The following is a 19,034-nucleotide window of genomic DNA, read 5'->3' as shown; positions in this document are numbered from 1 at the left end:
AGCTGCTTTCCAGTATCCTACACTGTAAGGCACATGACATGCCCAAGATTTACACGGAATGAATGAATTAATAATGGATAATTGATTGTCTGCCTTCCTCCTCTTCTTACTAGAGGATATCAAAACCCATGTTTCTCACTTCTGTTTTGCCACCGCCCTTGGCACTGCCCTTGGCACCTACCCATTCAGCAATAGGCAGGGTTCAATTTTTAGATACATGTCCTACACAATAACTTTAGTTTCAATAAACCCTTAAACACTTCATGGTATTCAAAGAACACTAACAATTCTGAAGTTTATGTGATAATATGAATTTCATCTATTCTCACATTAATCTCATTGGTAAAAATCCTTGGTACCAGGTGGCTGGGAATTAAATGTCCCTTATCAATACTTCAACAAAGACCTAAGAATTGCAGTGGCAACAATTAAAGTGAGAACAACAATTTTTGATGCTAAAACTAAAACCACCATCGAAAACATTGTAATACTTCAGTATGCCCTGGCTAAAACACCATACACCTAGGACATACATAATTTTACCATGGCATTCCTGGCGAGAAATGGCAATAGTTGAAAACTCCATCTATAATTTGTCATAGTCACAATTTCCCACCCACTAAAAGAAAAAGAATAAAAATGATTTTGGGGGGCTGTGTGTGTGTGTGTGTCTGTCTGTCTGTCTGCCTGCCTGTCTGTAAACCAGGGCACTTTCTGCCTTCTTGCACATGTCTTGCAAATGCTTTCATACAATGTCTAGATAAATTAAGTAATACTTTAAGAATGGTCCATCACAGAGTTGGTCTCCAAAATATACAAAGAACTCAAGAAATTGATCATCAATAGAACAAATAATCCAATAAAAATGCTCTACAAACCTAATCAGAGAACTCTCAACAGATGACTCTAAAATGGCTGAAAGATACTTAAGGAATTATATTCAATATCCTCAGCCATCAGAGAAATGCAAATCAAAACAACTTCCAGATTCTATCTTACACCTGTAAGAATGACCAATATCAAAAACAGTGATGACAATTTATGCTGGAGAGGATGTGGGGTAAAGGGAACACTCCTCCATTGCTGGTGGGAGTGCAAACTGGTGCAGCCACTTTGGATATCAGTATGGTGATTTCTCAGAAAACTACGAAACAACTTTCCTCAAGACCCAGCAATACCACTTTTGTGTATATATCCAAAGGATGCTCAATCATATAAGGACATGTGCTCAACTATGTTCATAGCAGCATTGTTTGTCATAGCCAGAACCTTGAAACAACCTAAATGCCCTTGACTGAAGAATGGATATGGAAAATGTGCTACATTTATACAGTGGAGTACTACACAACAGAAAAAACAATGGCATCTTGAAATTTGTGGGCAAATGGATGAATCTAGAAAACATCACGTTGAGTGAGGTAACCAAGACCCAGAAACACAAATATCTTATGTACCCACTAATAAGTAACTTTTAGACATAAAGCAAAGAAAAACCAGCCTACAAGTCACAATCCCAGAGAACCTAGACAACACAAAGAGGACCCTAAGAGAGACATACATGGATCCAATCTTCATGGGAAGTAGAAAAAAACAAGATCTCCTAAATAAATTGGGAGCACAGAGACCATAGGAGAGGGTAAAAGGGGAGGGGGGAGGAAGGGAAGGGAAGGGAACAGATAAAAATATATAGTTCAATAAAACAATTTAAAAAAGATTGGTCCATATGTATCAAATGCTTTTTCAGTGACAAAGACTGTAATAATGTTCGATTTCCACAGTGATCCTTGTAACACACTAAAAGGTAATCACTCTCCCAACTTCAAGTAGGTATGGGACATTTAAAAGCCCTTTATGAAGTTAGAAACAGGTAATACTGACATTCAACTCTAGAATTCACAGGTTCCAACTCCACTGTCTTCACCACCATCCTACAAAAATTCCTTAAATGAAAGCCAAGCATTTGCTTCACAACTTATGTGGCAATGTGTGAGTCCCGAAAGACACAATTTAATTATTTACCTTAAATGAGGCATGTTAAAATGACAATGAGTTCTCAACAGGTGGACACCATCATTCACACATTAGGGGAAGAAGGTTAATTGCTAAATTTTAAGAAAAGTCGGCAGTCAATTCCTTGGACAGATCTTTTCAATAAAATCTTGCTGAGAGCTACATTCTCAAATAAGTACATAAGAATAAGCAACAATATGTGGCAGTTTTTAAACCTCTTCAGTACTTGAGGTACTAAACAAACAGATGTTTGGGAAGACTGGGGCTTATGAATACCGCTCTACTGTCAACAAATTAGGCAACATCTTTGCTGCCTGCTGCTAACACAGCAATCTCTTACATTTAAAATTCTGATAGTTTCTCCTGGATGAAAGAGAATTAGAATATATTCACACAGGATGGAGTAAAACAAATCAAGGAGTCTTTGTTTGGAATGGTAATGCTTCCAGGAGAAGTTAAGCAGAAAGTACCAGTAGGTCCTGAGCATCAAATGTTGAAGAAAATATTTTAAATAAACAATTACTTTCCATTCCTTTCCTGTATCATTTAACTAAGTGGAATTTCCAGAAACTCTCCACCTAACTTAGAAGCTTCTGGAGACACTGACTACTTTTGCTTAACTTCTATGACCGATCTCTAGAAAGAGGGCACTCTTTCTAGATCAGATCACCAAAGCCACCTTACCTCGACCAATGTGTGATCTACAGATTCAGTGAGCTTTTATCCGTGGTGGCCAGAGAGGGTGCAGGGTGTTATTTCAATTCTCTTATATGTGTTAAGACTTGCTTGTGCTCTGTGTCCAAAGATGGGAGAAATCTGAATACAGTACTTTGTGCTAGGTACCAACTACAACGAACATGATAGAAAGTACACAAACTCATGCACCCTAAATACCTCACTACAGAGTGAAAGGTGGGTCAAGGCAGAAATAAAGAAGGAATTTTAAAACAATTTAGGACCAAATTAAACACAATATGACAACATCTATTGGACATAGGGAAGGCAGCTCCCAGAAAAAAAGGTCATAGCTCTAAGTGCCTAATTAAAAATAAAAAACAAAACTGGAGAGATCTTATGTAAATAACATAATGATACATTTGAAAACTTAAAAAAATGAGAAGAAACAATTCCTAAAAAGAGTCAAAGGGAAGGAATAATAAAACTCAATGCTGGCATCAGCGAATGAAAAACAAAAATAGCATGCATAGAATCAATGGAACAAAATTGATTTTGTAAGTTGTCCTGCGTGAGTTTCCTTTCATTGTACCTTGTCATTTTCTGAGTGTCTGGTCTGAATTGTCAACACAAACCCTGTATTTTTGTTCAGAGTGAAAAGAAATTTGGTTTGTATAATCTGTGTTGCTTAATAATTAAGCAAGGGGATGCAATAAAAAGCTTTTCTGTACAATTGCTGAGAAAGAAAAACATACATGATTTACTGGTGATAAACTATGAGTCTCCTGATGTACTTCCATTCTTCCTTTTATCTTTCTGAAGCTATAGAAATGCAGTATCACAATTCTAAAGCTAGAAAACTGAAATTCACAGATATGGAAAACATTTCCAGGCAAAACTACTCAATACCTAGAAACACAATGGTCCTGTGTTTGGTTTTGTTAGTACTGGGTGCTAGGGATTCATGCAGGTTAGAAAAATACTTCTACCACTGACCCACATCTCCAGCCCAACAATGATGAAACTGAAATATAATTTATGTAACTAAAAACTCATTACTTCACATCTCTTGGAAATAAACGTTACAAAGATAGAAACACACACACAAAAGGTCTCCTCGCTAATTAAACGCTTACTGATTTCAGTTCTCTCCCAATCAAAATGTTAAATTTCAAAATCCACTATAGTTCTCATCCACCATCTGTTTTATGATAAAATATCTGTGAATAAAATTTTGTGAATTGATTATTTTTAGATTTAAAATTCGTACTAGTTGCTTGAAATGACATTTTGGAAAGAAGCTTGGCTCCAGAAATGGTAGAAAGGTTTAGACATATATTCATGAGAAACTACAAGGAACTATAAGCATTAACTTTTCAAACTTTTTAATAACCTCCATACAACCCCTGGAAAAGATGACTACTGTCAGTGTTACAGCAATGTACTTAATATGGTTGCTGGTTTTGTAGACATACATCTCAGTAAAATTATCAGATGACATGGGCAGTCTGAGAAAGAAGCAGGACTTCACAGGAGAATAACAAATGGTCTCTCCCTATACATTTAATCATAATTACATCAGTAACATTTATCTCACTTGTAGAAGAATAAATCTTGGAAATATATTCAGATGAATAATCTCAAGATAATCATCATTTGGCAGATGGAGAGAAAGATGCAGCAGTGTTTGTACTCCCAAGTTAAAAATGGGCAGAAAAGATAGACAAGTTTCTCGAGATCATGACTCAAGACACCAGGAGATATTGTGCCATAGGATTTTAACACAGGCGTTAAAATACACAAAAATATAACACCAAACAGATGATAGAGAGATACACTATGTTTCAGAATCTTACACATGGTCCCAAGAAGGGCAGTTTACTTATCATCAAGTATTAAAAAGTGGCTTTAGAAGCTATAAATCTTTAACTCATTGAAGACTTTCAGCCATGAATGAATAAATATTCTTTCATAAGTCACTGTTACTGGAAGAATAATTTTTAACAGCCTTATACATTAGTATAAGTTGGATTATACATTAGGAAACAACTTGAATTCTATCAAAATCTTAATAACCTGCTGCCCTGAATCATTTCGGGTGGGAAGATGAAGCTTGGGATTTGGCATCTTCCCATTCCCAGCCAGCGGACTGCAGCAAAGCCTCCCTTTGTGTAAAAGTTGCACACTTTGTATTCAGGACAAGCTTTAATTTTGTTAAGAAGAGTCTCAAAGTACAAATCAGGCTACTCTGGACACCTTTTGAACATCGTACTTCTTAATTCAGGTCACTCACTCTTTCTTTCCCACATCTGACTGAGTGTCCCAATTCCCTGGCTAGGTTTAAAAGGAAGAAAACACAACTCCTTCCTAGCGGCAACTCAAAGGACAGAAGCCGCAGGGAGCGCAGAGCCCGTACCTGATGCTGCTCATGCTTCCCGTCTCCGAGCCAAGCTTGCATCGCTCCAGCTGGCTGGCCACGATCTGGCGTTCAGCCTCCAGCTCTCGGGTCAGCCTTTCAAACTGTAATTCCTGAAAGAAATCCACCGGAAAGATGAATGGTAGCATCTATATGAAACACGAAGTTTAGAACCAAAGATGACAGGCAGACAGATGTGGAAAATAAGATTTTTTTTCAAGGCATCAACTTTGAGAAACAGAGGGTGGTGCTATATAATAAAGCAAGGACTTGAAAATTAGATGTGTAAGACACTGGCCCCCAAACACTAATATAACTTATTTATTATCCGTTTCATCCTGTTTTAATTGGGCTAAAATACTAATTTCATAAGTAGGAAGTGCGAATTAAGTGAGACACCCAGCTAAAGCACTTTTCTTACATATTTCACTTACAATTTTTATTATTTTGTTTGATAAGCAAAATTATAAGAAGTCACATATTTAAGAAAAGTTTTAACAGTTATTATTTTACAATTTCATGTCTAACTATTTCAAAAATTAAATTATCTGCACAGTTATATTTCAGGAATGAGAAGGAAAAATATTATTGCAATCTAGAAGTAGGACAGAGGTAGATTTTTAGAGAATTAAAACCTCTCAAAGTTTAGTGGGTTTGCCTTTTCAACATAGTCAACTATCTTATTAGTCAACTTGAGATATTTGTGGGTAACGATTTCACATCACAGGCTGTGACTGTCCCTTTAGCTTTTGATTTATTTTTTACATCACATTTTATATTCCAACCACAGTTCTCCATTCCACTCCTTCTCTTGCCACTCCCTCACCCCTCAAGTCTGCCCTCGCATCACTCCTCCCAAAGGGTAAGGCCTCCCATGGGAAGTCAACATCTGGAACACAAACTTGAGGCAAGACCAAGCCTCTTGACCCTGCATCAAGGCTGAGCAAGGTATCCCACTATAGGGGATGGGCTACAAAAAGCTAGCTTGTTTAGTTTTATTAAAAAAAAAACAAATCAAATCTATTGTTCATAAAAGTGGAATTTTTTTAAGTGTTGATATTATTTGGAGATTCAAGTACAAGACACTTTGCAAAGGAGGGATCCCTCTTTTTACCGCAGTGGTAAAACTTGGGAGGCATGTCAGACAAGTTCAGTCTTCGCTTCTAAATATTCTGAATGGTACCAACTACTTCTGGTAAAAACTGAACATGAAGACTTGAACATGAAGACCCCTGTTGGATGAATCAATGTTCTATAGCCTGGCCATCTCTCTAAAGATTTAGAAGTTCACCCTCAAAGGAATATCAAATTGCTCATTTCTAATATTTAAATAATAGCATGTCTTAATTCTGTTTATGCTATAGGAAACCAAATCATATTTTTGTATTGAACATAGAACTTAAAAGTCACACAGGGTTGTTGCCATCCAGATGAAAGTCTATGATTTGTGTTTAAATTGCTATATTTCTTCTTCTCTATAGAAGACTGTCATGGTGACACAGTAAAGCAATCTGTCCAAAGTCAAGAGACACACACCAAGAACACACAATTTGCTTATAGCTGCTCTCATTGTATGCTTTCTTTATGTCATTCCAACTGTCAGGAAAATGGAAGAGAGTTAATGGTCAGGAGAGGTAGGACACAATGTGCTTAGGAGTGAGGGACATAGTCAATTGTCAAAAGTGATGGGAGGTACTCAATAGGCAGGACCATGGGAAACAATATCTTGGCCAAGAGTGATGGAAACAGTCACTGGTCAAGAGTGACCACAGATGTCAATAGCCAAGAGCAAAGAGAGACACTCAAATGTTGGGAGTGAAGGGAAACCACATCAAGTCAGGAGTGAGAGGAGACATGGTCATCTCCTTTATTGCCAGGAGATATTGGCAAGTTTTCATTTGAAAACTGCATTATGAACAAATACTATCCAGCATATGACATCCCTTTAAACAGACACAACATCCACCTTCCTGAAGAAGATCTTTAAATATTTCCTATATTGTAAGGTTTTTCTTAAGATTTATTTATTTATTATGTAACCTCAGAAGAGGTTACCAACTCTCATTACAGATGGTTGTGAGCCACCATGTGGTCACTGGGAATTGAACTCAGGACCTCTAGAAAAGTAGCCAGAGCTTTTAACGGCTAAGTCATCTCTCCAGGCCAACTGTAGGTGTTTAAAGAAGAATATTTCGAAATTTACAAGACTTGAATATGTCTTTATTTTACAATATCTTCTACTAAAGTTTTTTTTGAGAATTTCATATATGAGTACTGTATTTATATTTTCCCTCCCCTTTCCCCCCTTTCAACTCTTTTCATGACCCCTCACTCTTTCTCAAATTATTGATCTGTTCCTTAATTAATATTGTTAAATACATATGTTTGTAAATAATCTGCAGAGTCCATTCAAAGTTGCTCATTTTCATGTGTTTAGGACTGACCTGCATGACCCTTGGCATCTGCCCAAAGCATTTAACATCATACTACACAGATACTTGCTCAGCCATGTTCATTGCTACTCTTTTCACAGCCACTAGGAAACAACCTAACGGTCCTATAACTGACAAATGGGTAAGGAAAATATTGTACATGTGTATGGTGGAATGTTATTCAGATGTAAAGAAAAATGATCTTATTTTAAAGGTATTTTTTGTAATGTTTCTCACTTAAACTGTCTCTGTCCAAAATTTTATAAAAATTCACATTTATTTTAACTTTATAGCATTATAGATATGGTATTTTTTCTCCCTGCCTTTAAGATATTTTTTTCCACCATTGATTATGTGAAATTTTATAATGTTCCTTGACATAATTTTTACTTAGAATTGACTAAGCTGATCATATTAGTGAATTGTTAGCTTCCATTATATAGAAGCAAAATTAATCTTTATGATTATTTTTTATTAATGTTTATGATTTCTGCATGCTCTTCTTCTTTGAGAATATACTATGTTACTTAGAACTGACCCTCAACTCACAAAACATTTATTTAAGATTTTTTTGTGCTTCATTTTGTGTGTTTTCTATTGGTGTAGCCAAGCTAAGTAATCTTTTCTTCTGCATTGCTTAATACTTCAATAATTCTTCCCAAAGTATTTTATCTTGAACTCTGGTAAATTAAAATCCCAATAGCTTTGCTGGGGTAATTCATCTGGGCTTCTTGTTAGCATGGAGGAATATACTTGTGTCACTGTTATGATGTGTGTATTTATCAGTTGCAGCATCTTGTGTTAGATCCAGCTGATGACTGACTTCTCTCTTCAGCATGGATCTCAGTCTAGGCTCCTCTGCACAAATAGTGACCTTTAGACATGAAATGACTTCCAGTTTCCTTTTTTTGTGATTTACCAGTTATCTTCTGACTTACTTGGGGAAACAGTACTTTAACCTACTGTCAATCATCCTCCAAGACCCTTCTGGAACTGCAGTCAGTACTTCATAAACAGAGGGGATTCCTGGCCTTACTAGAGGAAGCTATCATGCATTGCCAGCTCTGACTGAACTCCAGAAACCGTGTCCTCTTGTGTCTTCAGATGGTTATTTTTCTGCTCTTTGATAACTTTTGTACTCAGATTCTCTTCTTTACTCTTTGCTAAATGAAAAGACTCTGCCCCCAAGGAAAACCTTTTGAATCTATGAGCCCGAGAACCTCAGTGGTGTTGTATGTGGTCGCTTGTTTGTTTCCCGGCTGCCCAGACTCCCGAAATAACCACATAGAAACTGTATTAATTAAATAACTGTTTGGACCATTAGCTCTATCTTATTATTGGCTAACTCTTTCATCTTATTTTAACCCATCTACATTATTTTATATTTTACCATGAGGCTCGTGGCCTACCGGCAAGGTTTCACCATGTCTGTCTCTGGCTGTGGCTCCATGGCTTCTCTCTGACTCCACCTCCTTTCTTCCAGCATATAGTTTAGTTCCCCCCCCCCTCCGCCTAGCTCTACTCGACCCTATCACAGGCCTGAGATAGTCCTTTGTTAACCAGTGGTATTAACAACATACACAGGGGAATTCCACATCACAGAGGCATTTGTTTCCCTGTTTGTCCATCACTGTTTCTGCCTTCCTAGATCATAGACAGTATGATCAGAAGCAGCATTCCCCTTTCCCAAGAAAATGGTTTAAGGCTTATGAGGAAGGCTATTTCAGCCACAATATATCACTCACTGGATATGGAAACTCTCGGGCTATAACCACCCTATCCTTGCATAGACTTATATCGAGATAAACAACTGAGTCTTAAAGAACTGTAACTGATATGACAAATAATTGGCCATTCAGTGGAAGGTTCCTTTTTCCATTGGTATGGGCCATACATTTGACCAAAATGTATCTGCATCTAGAGCCGTCATTATCTTCCCAGAATGGAGGTGACCCTGTGGCCAGGGGGGATGCTGCAAAGGTGGTGGGGCTGGAAAGACGACAGGCTGCATTAGCATGGTGTTTCGAGGGAGCGCAGATCTCTCAAGCCTGAATAAGCTCCCAGAAAGTAATCAGGAAGAGAGATGGCCCTCGGCTGATCTGGAGAGTATGTATGAGATCAACCAGAAAAAAAAGTACAGAGTTAAATAGACAACACAGCTGTCCACAGCTACACGACGCTGAATTAGTTCAACGAAGATGAGGCTTCCTGAAATAAGATGAGGAAATGCAAAGACTTGGAGAGCAGATTGAACAATAAAAGTCAGGCGGGGGGGGGGGGGTCTAAAATAACTGTCTACTAAGACCTTCACCTACACAGTTCCAGCAGAGAAGAAATGATACAAATTAGGCTACAAAATACACAATATGGAAACTGGCCAGAGACACCAGAATCTGATGAGAATCTTGTGCCAGAGTAAGATAGAATGACCTGCAGTGAAGGACATTTTAAGAGATACAAAGTAGTGCAAAACATCGCCTTCCCTCCACTGTATAGTTGTTGCCCTGATTTATAAGGAACACATGTTTGTAAAAGCATCAGATCTATGACTCCAAGTTCATTAAAATGTACATGAGCGGACATAAATAGTCTTACTTTTAGAACAACGCATCACTGACTCATATAATACATTTGGATTATTATGAAAATTATCATATAGTTTTATAACTTTGTCCTGAGGAACCTAGATTAATAATTTATTTCCTTTAATTAAATGAGGTTTATTAAACGTTTTTAAATGTCTAAAAGCATATAAAATCTCCTGAGAGGGTTTAGCTAGTCAGTATGAAAACTGAAAAACCTGAAACCTCATGCCTCATCTAATTCCTGCAATAAATATGTTATATAGCGAGGTGATGGACCATCAGCTTGGAAGGAACAAACTGACTCAAGAATGGTGAAAATTGAGCCTGAATCATAAATTGAATAAAATAAACTTGGGATGATTTTACCAGTATGGGAAGATAAAGAGCAGATCAGACATTAGATCAGTGAAGATAGATTAGACACCAGGACAAAAGTGATCTTCATGCAACAGTGTGGTTTGCTTGCAGGAAATAAACGAAGAGATTGAAGCCTTCTGCACCCAGGCTCAGCACTAGATGAAATGGGAAGGTGGCTACTAAGCATGTCCAAAGACTTTCCAGTGTACTTAATGTGCCGAGTTGATTTTTTTTCAATGACTTCTTTTTACCGCAAAGAAGAAAAGAATCCCATACACAGGGAGGACCCCAAAAGACTCATTAGAAGAGTTGGGTAAGATCATCATGTGTGTGACAGAGTGCGGCCAGGCATGAGGACAAAGTAGAAAGAACCAAGGATGATGATTATAACCACACTAGTGAAGACTCTGGGATTCTCCACCACGTCACTAAAATAACATGTTCCTCCTGATGTGTCTAGTTCCCTGAGAATGGAAAATCTAGTGCTGCTATATATGTACGATGGGACCCTTGGCATCCTTTACAAAGAAGAAAATCATGTCCCCTGTAAAAATGGAAAAATATCGCCTTGAGAAGACATTAAGTCAAACACAGCAAACACAAAGAGACAAAATACCACATAATCTCACTTTTATGTGGAATCTAAAGTTTAACTCATAAAAGGAGAATGTTAGTTACCAAGAATTGCGTGTCCTGGCACAGACTAGTGGTTAAACACAGAGTTTTCAGTTGTGTAGAAGAGGCAGGTTAGAGCAAGGAGTCTAATGTGCACTGTGATGGCTATACGTGATAACAACATACTATATTCATGATAACTGATTAGGTTAGATTTGTAGATTCTTGTCACAAAAGTGCTAAGTGTGTGAGATGCCCCAAGTTGTATTTAACTTAAGCTATCTCATGATATATATGGATTTCAAAATATATTGGACAACTGGATATACATAATTTGATCAATTAATGTACATGAGTAAAATGAAAATAATTTATGATGAGATCACACATCCAAAGACTCAACAATATAAGAGTTCCTGTTACTACACTTCATTTACAGCCATTACCTATTCAGTGTCTGTCCCTGCAGGGTGAAAAGATTCAAACAGAAGGGATCACTTTCTAAACTGGAATTCTACCACTGAAAAAATAGTAGCCAGTAGTTGAATTAGGACATGTTTGTTTATGAATGAATTATTTAAGATCACAAGCCATAGCTTCTTGAGTACAACAGGCAGGTTGATTAAAATAAGGTAATCACACACCCCAATATGTATCATGTTTCAAGGGTGGACATAGTGCTATAGGACCAATAGCAAACCAGTATATCCATCAATGTCTGTATTTTTTAATTTTTTTTTACCATAGTTAGATGTTTTTGCTGTTGTCGTTCCTTTGCTTAGTTGTCTGTGTAATTATAATAAGTCTAATACAACACTTTTCTAATTTACTTAAATTGATTAATCCTGATAAAAATAATATCCCAGCAAGTAAAGTGAAAGAAGCCATCAATGCAAGGTATGGAAGAAATCTTTGCCAGAGTTTCTGGCTTGTTCAAACCTTCCATATTTGTGTATCTGTGGGTTGCCAGGCTTCTGCACTTGAGCGTTTTCTTTTCTGTGTAGACTTTTCTTCTCAATTCCTCCTAATTTCCTTTCTTGACTAAAAATTATCTTTCAAGATAGACAGAATCAGAAGCATTCTTTTAAGACACCGAACAGCTCTCTATTTTAGCATATACACACCTATCTAATAATAGGGCTGGGTTTGAAGGTAGAGAAATTCTTGACAGGAAATTCTTTCTCTTCAAGGTATCAAGTGGATTTTGTTATCAGAGTTTGTCAGTGATGCTGTTGAGAAGGTAAACTTACAGAGGTATTTTTCACTTAAGGGAAAAATCCCTGTTCCGTTCCTCCCAGGGTAGTTGTTGATAACCTCTGGATGCCTCACCTTGCAAACCTTTTGGGTGATTTGTCTTCATATCATATCTGCTTTGAGAGAAGCTGATGGACACTCAGCAGAATTTTCTGTGAAATATGAAGTTCAGTACCACCGTTCCACAGCATATTTTTAATGTTTTCCTTTCTTATTTAAATGTTTTTCTAACTAGCTTCCTTATTTTTGTTTCCTTCTTATGCACATACTGAAATCTGGACCTGTCCCCGAGTGCGGCTATCAACCATTCTCTTTGGCTTTTCCACTGTGCTATCTTCTGCTTCCTCACGTGCAAACACTCCTTCCTCTAATCTTAGTTTGTTGCTCTTCCTAGGCTAGTAATTCAAGAGATAAATATCACATTACAAACACTCCCTTTAATTACCATCTGGTATCTAATTTATGAGCATGAGATTATTTCTCCTTTCCATTATTTTAGTCCTTTCTTTCTCTCGATTTTATAATGCTTTCCTATGTGTGGTAGATTTTCCCATGACATAGCATCTTTGAAAATAATCTAGTTCTGTATCCAGTGGTTCACATTTGGGTACTGAGTGTATACATGGAGAACCCTGCCTGAGTGGGGTTCCCTGGCAGTGTTTTCTCAGGACAGTTCTGAGTGTGCATAGTGAGTACTATGTGGCATCCCATGAAAGATGGTGGTAACGCTGCCCTCTTCCTCAACTGTCCTCCACCTTTTCCTCTATTTCCACACAGCCATGATGATGAATTCCATATCAGGGCTTTATGTGGCGGCCTGAAAATGAGAGCCTCCAAGTTGACCAAAGGTCAAAGAGTTGGGGCTTACACCTCTAGTTCCTTCAAGATTACTGTGCTTCTACCGCAAAGAAAGGTCCCACCTGGACAGAGATTACAGAGTTTTGCTCTTTCAAGGTTATTGTCAACAGGTGTGGCTAATAGTCAGGTCTTGTACTCCAGGAATAGAGTAGTAGACACGTTTTAACCTCAAGCAAAAGTCTAAGGATACAATTAAGTTCTAGTTCCTTTAAGGACATAACTTTGGATTCCACCCAGGGAGTGGTGTGCCTACAGAATGTTCTGGTTTAGGGTGTAAGTGTGATTTGTTTTGTTCTAGCAACAGAATGTGTAACTACCTGGCGACCTTCAATTGGTACGTTCATTTCCTTGTATCATGCTAATGTAGTTTTTTGTCTTACTCCTACCTTTTGGGGTCAGGGGTATTTTAAGCAATTGGAAATTTAAACGTGGACAAATTTCAGTATTCACTGAAATTCCCTCCCAGTATTATCCTATATGTTTCTCCGCTTTAATATATTCATTCAAATCTTCATATTCTTTACTATATTTTTAAATCCCCACACCTCTATCCTGGTAAGAGGTACTTTTGTCAAGGCTGGTCTCTGATAGTTTTATGATTTTACTTCTCTCCATTCCTTAGAACTCCATTTTCTCAAGTGTGATGAGGAATCTGTCAGTCTGTCCATCTACCACATCAGTACCTCCTAACAGGAAGTTCTAAGATATTCTTCACTTCAGACCTCTAAGTTTTACTTACTCGACTTAGAATGCACTGTTGCTTTCCTGATAGAATTAATTAAAGATATACTAATTATTGATATTTTGCAACCTTGGTGAAACACATTTCTTTATCCAGCTCATGTCCATTTTATACATTATGTTCTTTTAAATTGTTTCCTTGCCATTTGGGCCAGAGAGGAGGTGTTAATACAGGTTCAACCCACCTTCTTTATTAAGAGTTCATGCTAATTTCTAAAGGAAAATTGAGAATTTCAGAGCAAAGGACGCCTAAAAGGAATCGTGAACCTATACCATTCAAAGACTTTGTCCTAACCCTAGAACTCTCTGAGCTTGGATTTGAATTTACCCAGGGTGATTCCAGTGCTCTCATTTAAAGAATGAACACTGCATACACCAAGATGCTCGCCATGTTCCTGCTTTGGAAGAATTTTTTTCAATTTCTCAAATCTGATACTTTAAAATTTGGTCAGGTTTCTTCCTGTGGCCTCTATTTCTGGAAACTGGGTTCATACTTCATGTTATTTTGAGCAAATCAGTGGGTGAGAAATAAAGATAGCAGTCAATTTTCAGGCATGTACTCTTTATGGGAGGAATTTTAATAACTCAACCTTCTTGGGGATCAATGCTTTACCTCTCAATAGCCTTTCTGCATTGGATGTTGGGTTTGACTGTCTAGTGACTTACAGCCCTAATGGACCCTTGCCCTAGTCTGGACTCTTTCTTACTCAGATCTAAGAACATCCAATTCCACCATGATGTCCAAGGGTCATTTTGTCTATGTGTTACTTTCATTGGTTAATAAAGAAACTGCCTTGGCTTTTAATAGGGCAGAAAATTAGATGGGCGGAGTAGACAGAACAGAATTCTGGGAGGAAGAAGACGGTGTCAGGCAGATGCCATGGAGCCAGGCGCCAGGTCAGACATGCTGAATCTCTCCCAGTAAGCCACAGTCATGTGGTGATATATAGAGCATTAGAAATGGGTTAGTCAAGATGTGAGAGTTAGCCAATAAGAGGCTAGATATAATGGGCCAGGCAGTGATTAAAAGAATAGAGTTTCCGTGTAATTATTTCGGGTGTAAACTAGCTAGGGAGCCGCTTGACCGGAACGCAGCCCACTGCTCCTTTTACAACACCATACCCACGACTTTTAGTGCACCTCAGAGGATTATTCATTTTCACAGAACCCCCAGTACAAATGCCATATTTCTTCTATTTCCTCAATGTACTGGCCATTCCATCTCCAGATAAGACCTGGCTCTTACAAGCAATCAAGTCAGTTCCATATAAAATGAGGGGACTAAAGATCACTGTTGGCTCTGTCTTCAGCTTCTCAGACAAAGGTCCCAGGGCCTCTAACAGTGACACACTTTCAATCCTGGATACAATGGTGGCTCAAGTGAATTTTGGTCATTATTACCATCTACACATTATCTCTGGGTGCTGATTTACCCGGGAGGAGGTCACAGTACAGGATGGTAGGTAGCTTCTCCATCTCAGTATCTCACTGCAGAGGTAATATCTTGCACCCTCATGTTTCTCATCAAGGGTTTTAGATATAAATAATACAGAATGACCTTCTTTCTTATATAACACCTAATTCCCATTTCACATGAATGAGTTGACTTCATAGCCAGCACCTTCTGAAAATGTTAATGCTGTCCAACTGAGATACACGGCAAGGCACGTCTGAAGAGAGAATGGAGAGATGACAGGGTAATAATAGGAATCTTACAGCCAAGTGTCCAACAAATGTGGGGAACCAAGCCATGATGTCAAGATGGAATGGAACAAATCAATGTCAGCCGTTCAGCTGTGTAGACCTCATCGGCAAGTCAAAAACTACGGCAAAGAGCTGTCTACAGAAGTTTACAAAGCTGACAGAAAAATGTTTTAAACAACCATGGTGTCATTCTGGGTCACCTAGCAAGACAGCAGATGACAGGAATCAGCAGTCTGAGGCAGGCTCTTAGGCACCTTTCCAGAGCAGTCTCAATGAAATATAACAAAACACCCTGTTCTGACCAAGCCTTGCATTCAGCAGGCTCTAATCTGTTTGTTCTGCCACTTTCTTTAGCTTGGCAAATGCCTTGTTAGCTGTTGGAAGTATGCTAGCTGATTCACTTCATTCATCAGAGAGATAGACACCTGGAAATTAGCAAAACCATTTTTCTGCATATTTCAAGGTGATGTTAATCCCATTAGTCTTGATTAAAAGTTTAGAAATACTCAATATTGATGACTGTTAGTTATACCAAGTATCGCTAGAAACATTATAATGCCTTCTAACACTAGAGAATATAAATCTGTAGATAAATCCCAGAGCTTGTAGTTTGTTTTTTTTTCAGATAACAAGTTCAACATACTATTCTGTTAAGAGTGCCTATTGTATTTATGGCAATAGCACATAAAAAGTGACAGTTAATGCTTTAAGTATTTTTCAAATGCGTTGGCCATATTTTTTCTGGTTCCATAGCTATAACAAATATATAAGTGAATATAAAGAGTCTTGGAGTATACTGAATTCACTTAACCCCATGCCAGTATTTTCTCTTAATATATATATATATATATATATATATATATACACTTTACATAAGAATTTCTTCCCACTTGGTATAGAATGTCTTCAATAAATGATGAATGAATTGATAAGCTAACAAACAAGAAATTATATTCATCACGGCAAAGTGCTCTCTATGACATTACTTACCCATTCCAACAAATATCATCCCAACAAAGTTGGCATGAAATTATTTGAGACATCTCTGAAATGAAGATGCTAAGTGGTTTCCACAAAGATAGCTCGACCTGGATCTGAAGGTCTAACCCTACCTAAGTGTTCAGAACACCACTGTCTGAAAACACTGACGCTAATCACATCCACTCTTTCCATGTAGACTAAAGAATCAGGAATCATGCAGACATAATTGAAATATAAATTCCTTTAATGAGGAATAAGTAAACTCATCTTTTCACTCTGCTTCCTTTACTTTTTCCCTCTCGCCACAGGCGTCTGGAAATAAAATAGCATGTTTTATCCAGATATAGGAAGAATACCCACTGGGATGCTTAAATTCATACTGTGATGGAACGAATTCCTCCTAACACAATTCTTAACTTTTAAGAGGGTCACTGTAAACTTTGGGAATACCCAATAAAGGCAATGACAAAACAGAAGGGTAAATCCCCAACCTTCTTGCAAGAGTGGGGGAAGTAGCCTTCTGATATTTAAAGGATGAAAAGGAAAGGCTAGATTCAGTGAAAATCAAGACAACCATTTTCTCCAAAGGACTTTGCATGCGCTCATCTTCCTTCACTACTCCAGATACCCATTCCCTCTTCCCTGTGTCTCCTGATCTGAAAGTCTAGAAGATTGCCTCTGCTTCTCAGTTTTATGGCAACAAATCTCAACTCTGCATCCTGCATCTGCCCCCTGCTCTGTGTAGGTGTATTTCTCACTTCAGCTTGGGAAAAACTGACCAATGTGCTCACAAGACCGATGATACTTCCTTGAATTCACTTAACTATACCCTCGTCTTCTTTCTGTCCCTGCCCGGCAGTAGAAACTATACTTAGCTTTACTACTTTCCTTTCACCACTTTCCTTTCACCGAATACAGGAAGCATATACTCAAATAACAATAAGTGGATAGATGACTGATAAGCCAGGAATGTTGGTAACCATTTTCAGAGTGAAGACAAACTCCTCTGGTCATGAGAAAACCATCGGGACATTTTGCCTTTCACCACCTGATTCCCCTTCCCCAAAGTGAAGTTCACATGTAGAAAAACTATTTCAAGGTTGAGGTGTTTTTCCTGTACACTCTTACCCTACCTCATTTCTAGGTCAGAATCCTCCATTTTCCCATAATTTATCCTCTTGTCGACATAAAATTCTCTTAAGTTTACTGGTAGTTTTTGAAAGGTGAGTGAGACTTGTATGAGGAGGAAATATCCTATCCTTTCAGTGACTCCACAGTTTCTAATTCTAAACATTTCTCTCTCACTGGATCACTAGAAAATAAAATTTGTAAAAGTGTGGTAATGGGGAATTTCTTTTTCTTGTCTAAACTCATATTAATGAAATGTCAAGGAAATGCTACCTTTTGTCACAAGCAAACACCAGTGCAGATTCTTTCATCCCCATTGGCTGGCAATAAATGGCAAGCTCCAGTCATTTTTTTCATAAATATATTTTACCCCAAAGCAAAACTCTATCTTCTTCATCTAAAGTTCTTGCATCTACTCATATTATGAACAAATAAAAAGATAAAAGAATAAAATAACAATAGGAAAAAACACACATGTGCTTAAAGGATTCTGCAGAGTATTGAGGGACACAGGCAAGGAGGATATGAATTACAAAATCAAGTCAGGGATAGATCCTGCTGATGGACTTCAATCTAGCAAGAGATCTGGAGCCTAATCAAAATTTACTTTACTGCAAAGTAGCCTGTTGAAGTAGCAAGATGGAAATATGAATGAAACTTATAGACAACTTATCAGGGAAGATGAGAGCGGAGAATGAGGAACTCAGAGGCCATGTCAGGTACAGGGGTTGTTATTTCAGGACACTAAGAACTGACCAGTGACTATGTGTAAGCGTGGAGGGAAGCCATCGTGTTACAGGAAGTACAATCAATTGTTCAATGTAAGTGCAATGTAGTAGGTGCCAGGCTGTCAGTCAAATGAGTTGCTTGACAACAAGGTTAACACTTTCCCATACTCCCAGTTAAAGTCCCCTTAGAAACGTGTCTGCTCTCTTATTTCCCTGACGGTAAAATACTTAATGAGAACAACTATTTTGGAAAGTCTCAGGATTGATAGTGGAAATGTGGGCTATGTCCAAAGCTACACGATGAGGTTCTCAGTTTGCCTGTCCCTTCTTATCACTGCCAACTGTGAAGCTGCTTATAACCAAGCACATAGCAACATCCTCCAGGGCTTGAGAACACAGATACCCTCGTCATTTCATCCAAAGAGGCAGCTCCTGCTTCATTGTGTTGCTGGTGATACTTTATTGATTTGGGGTACACAAAGTTTGAACCCTCTTTTCCTCATTGCCCGGGGTGATTTTATTTTGCTTTGTTGTGTTTGTTTTTTTACTA

The 19,034-nt window shown here is 37.9% G+C and overlaps 1 protein-coding gene across 4 annotated transcripts in view; it reads right to left on the bottom strand.

Annotated features, from left to right (window-relative positions):
* The window catches only part of Ctnnd2 (catenin delta 2), an 804,341-nt gene that overhangs the window by 499,089 nt on the left and 286,218 nt on the right, over nucleotides 1-19,034 (bottom strand). For all 4 annotated transcript variants that reach the window (XM_085676585.2, XM_087896972.1, XM_087896974.1 and 1 more), the window contains one exon: nucleotides 5,102-5,214. In XM_085676585.2, coding sequence (XP_085532711.2) covers nucleotides 5,102-5,214 — 113 coding nt within the window. The remainder of the gene's footprint in view (nucleotides 1-5,101; nucleotides 5,215-19,034) is intronic.

This window comes from Myodes glareolus, chromosome 15, assembly GCF_982192425.1.
Source record: "Myodes glareolus chromosome 15, mMyoGla1.1, whole genome shotgun sequence".
NCBI lineage: Eukaryota > Metazoa > Chordata > Mammalia > Rodentia > Cricetidae > Myodes > Myodes glareolus.
The sequence above is the reverse complement of the archived record's forward strand: the minus strand, read 5'-3'. Positions and strand labels throughout refer to the sequence as shown.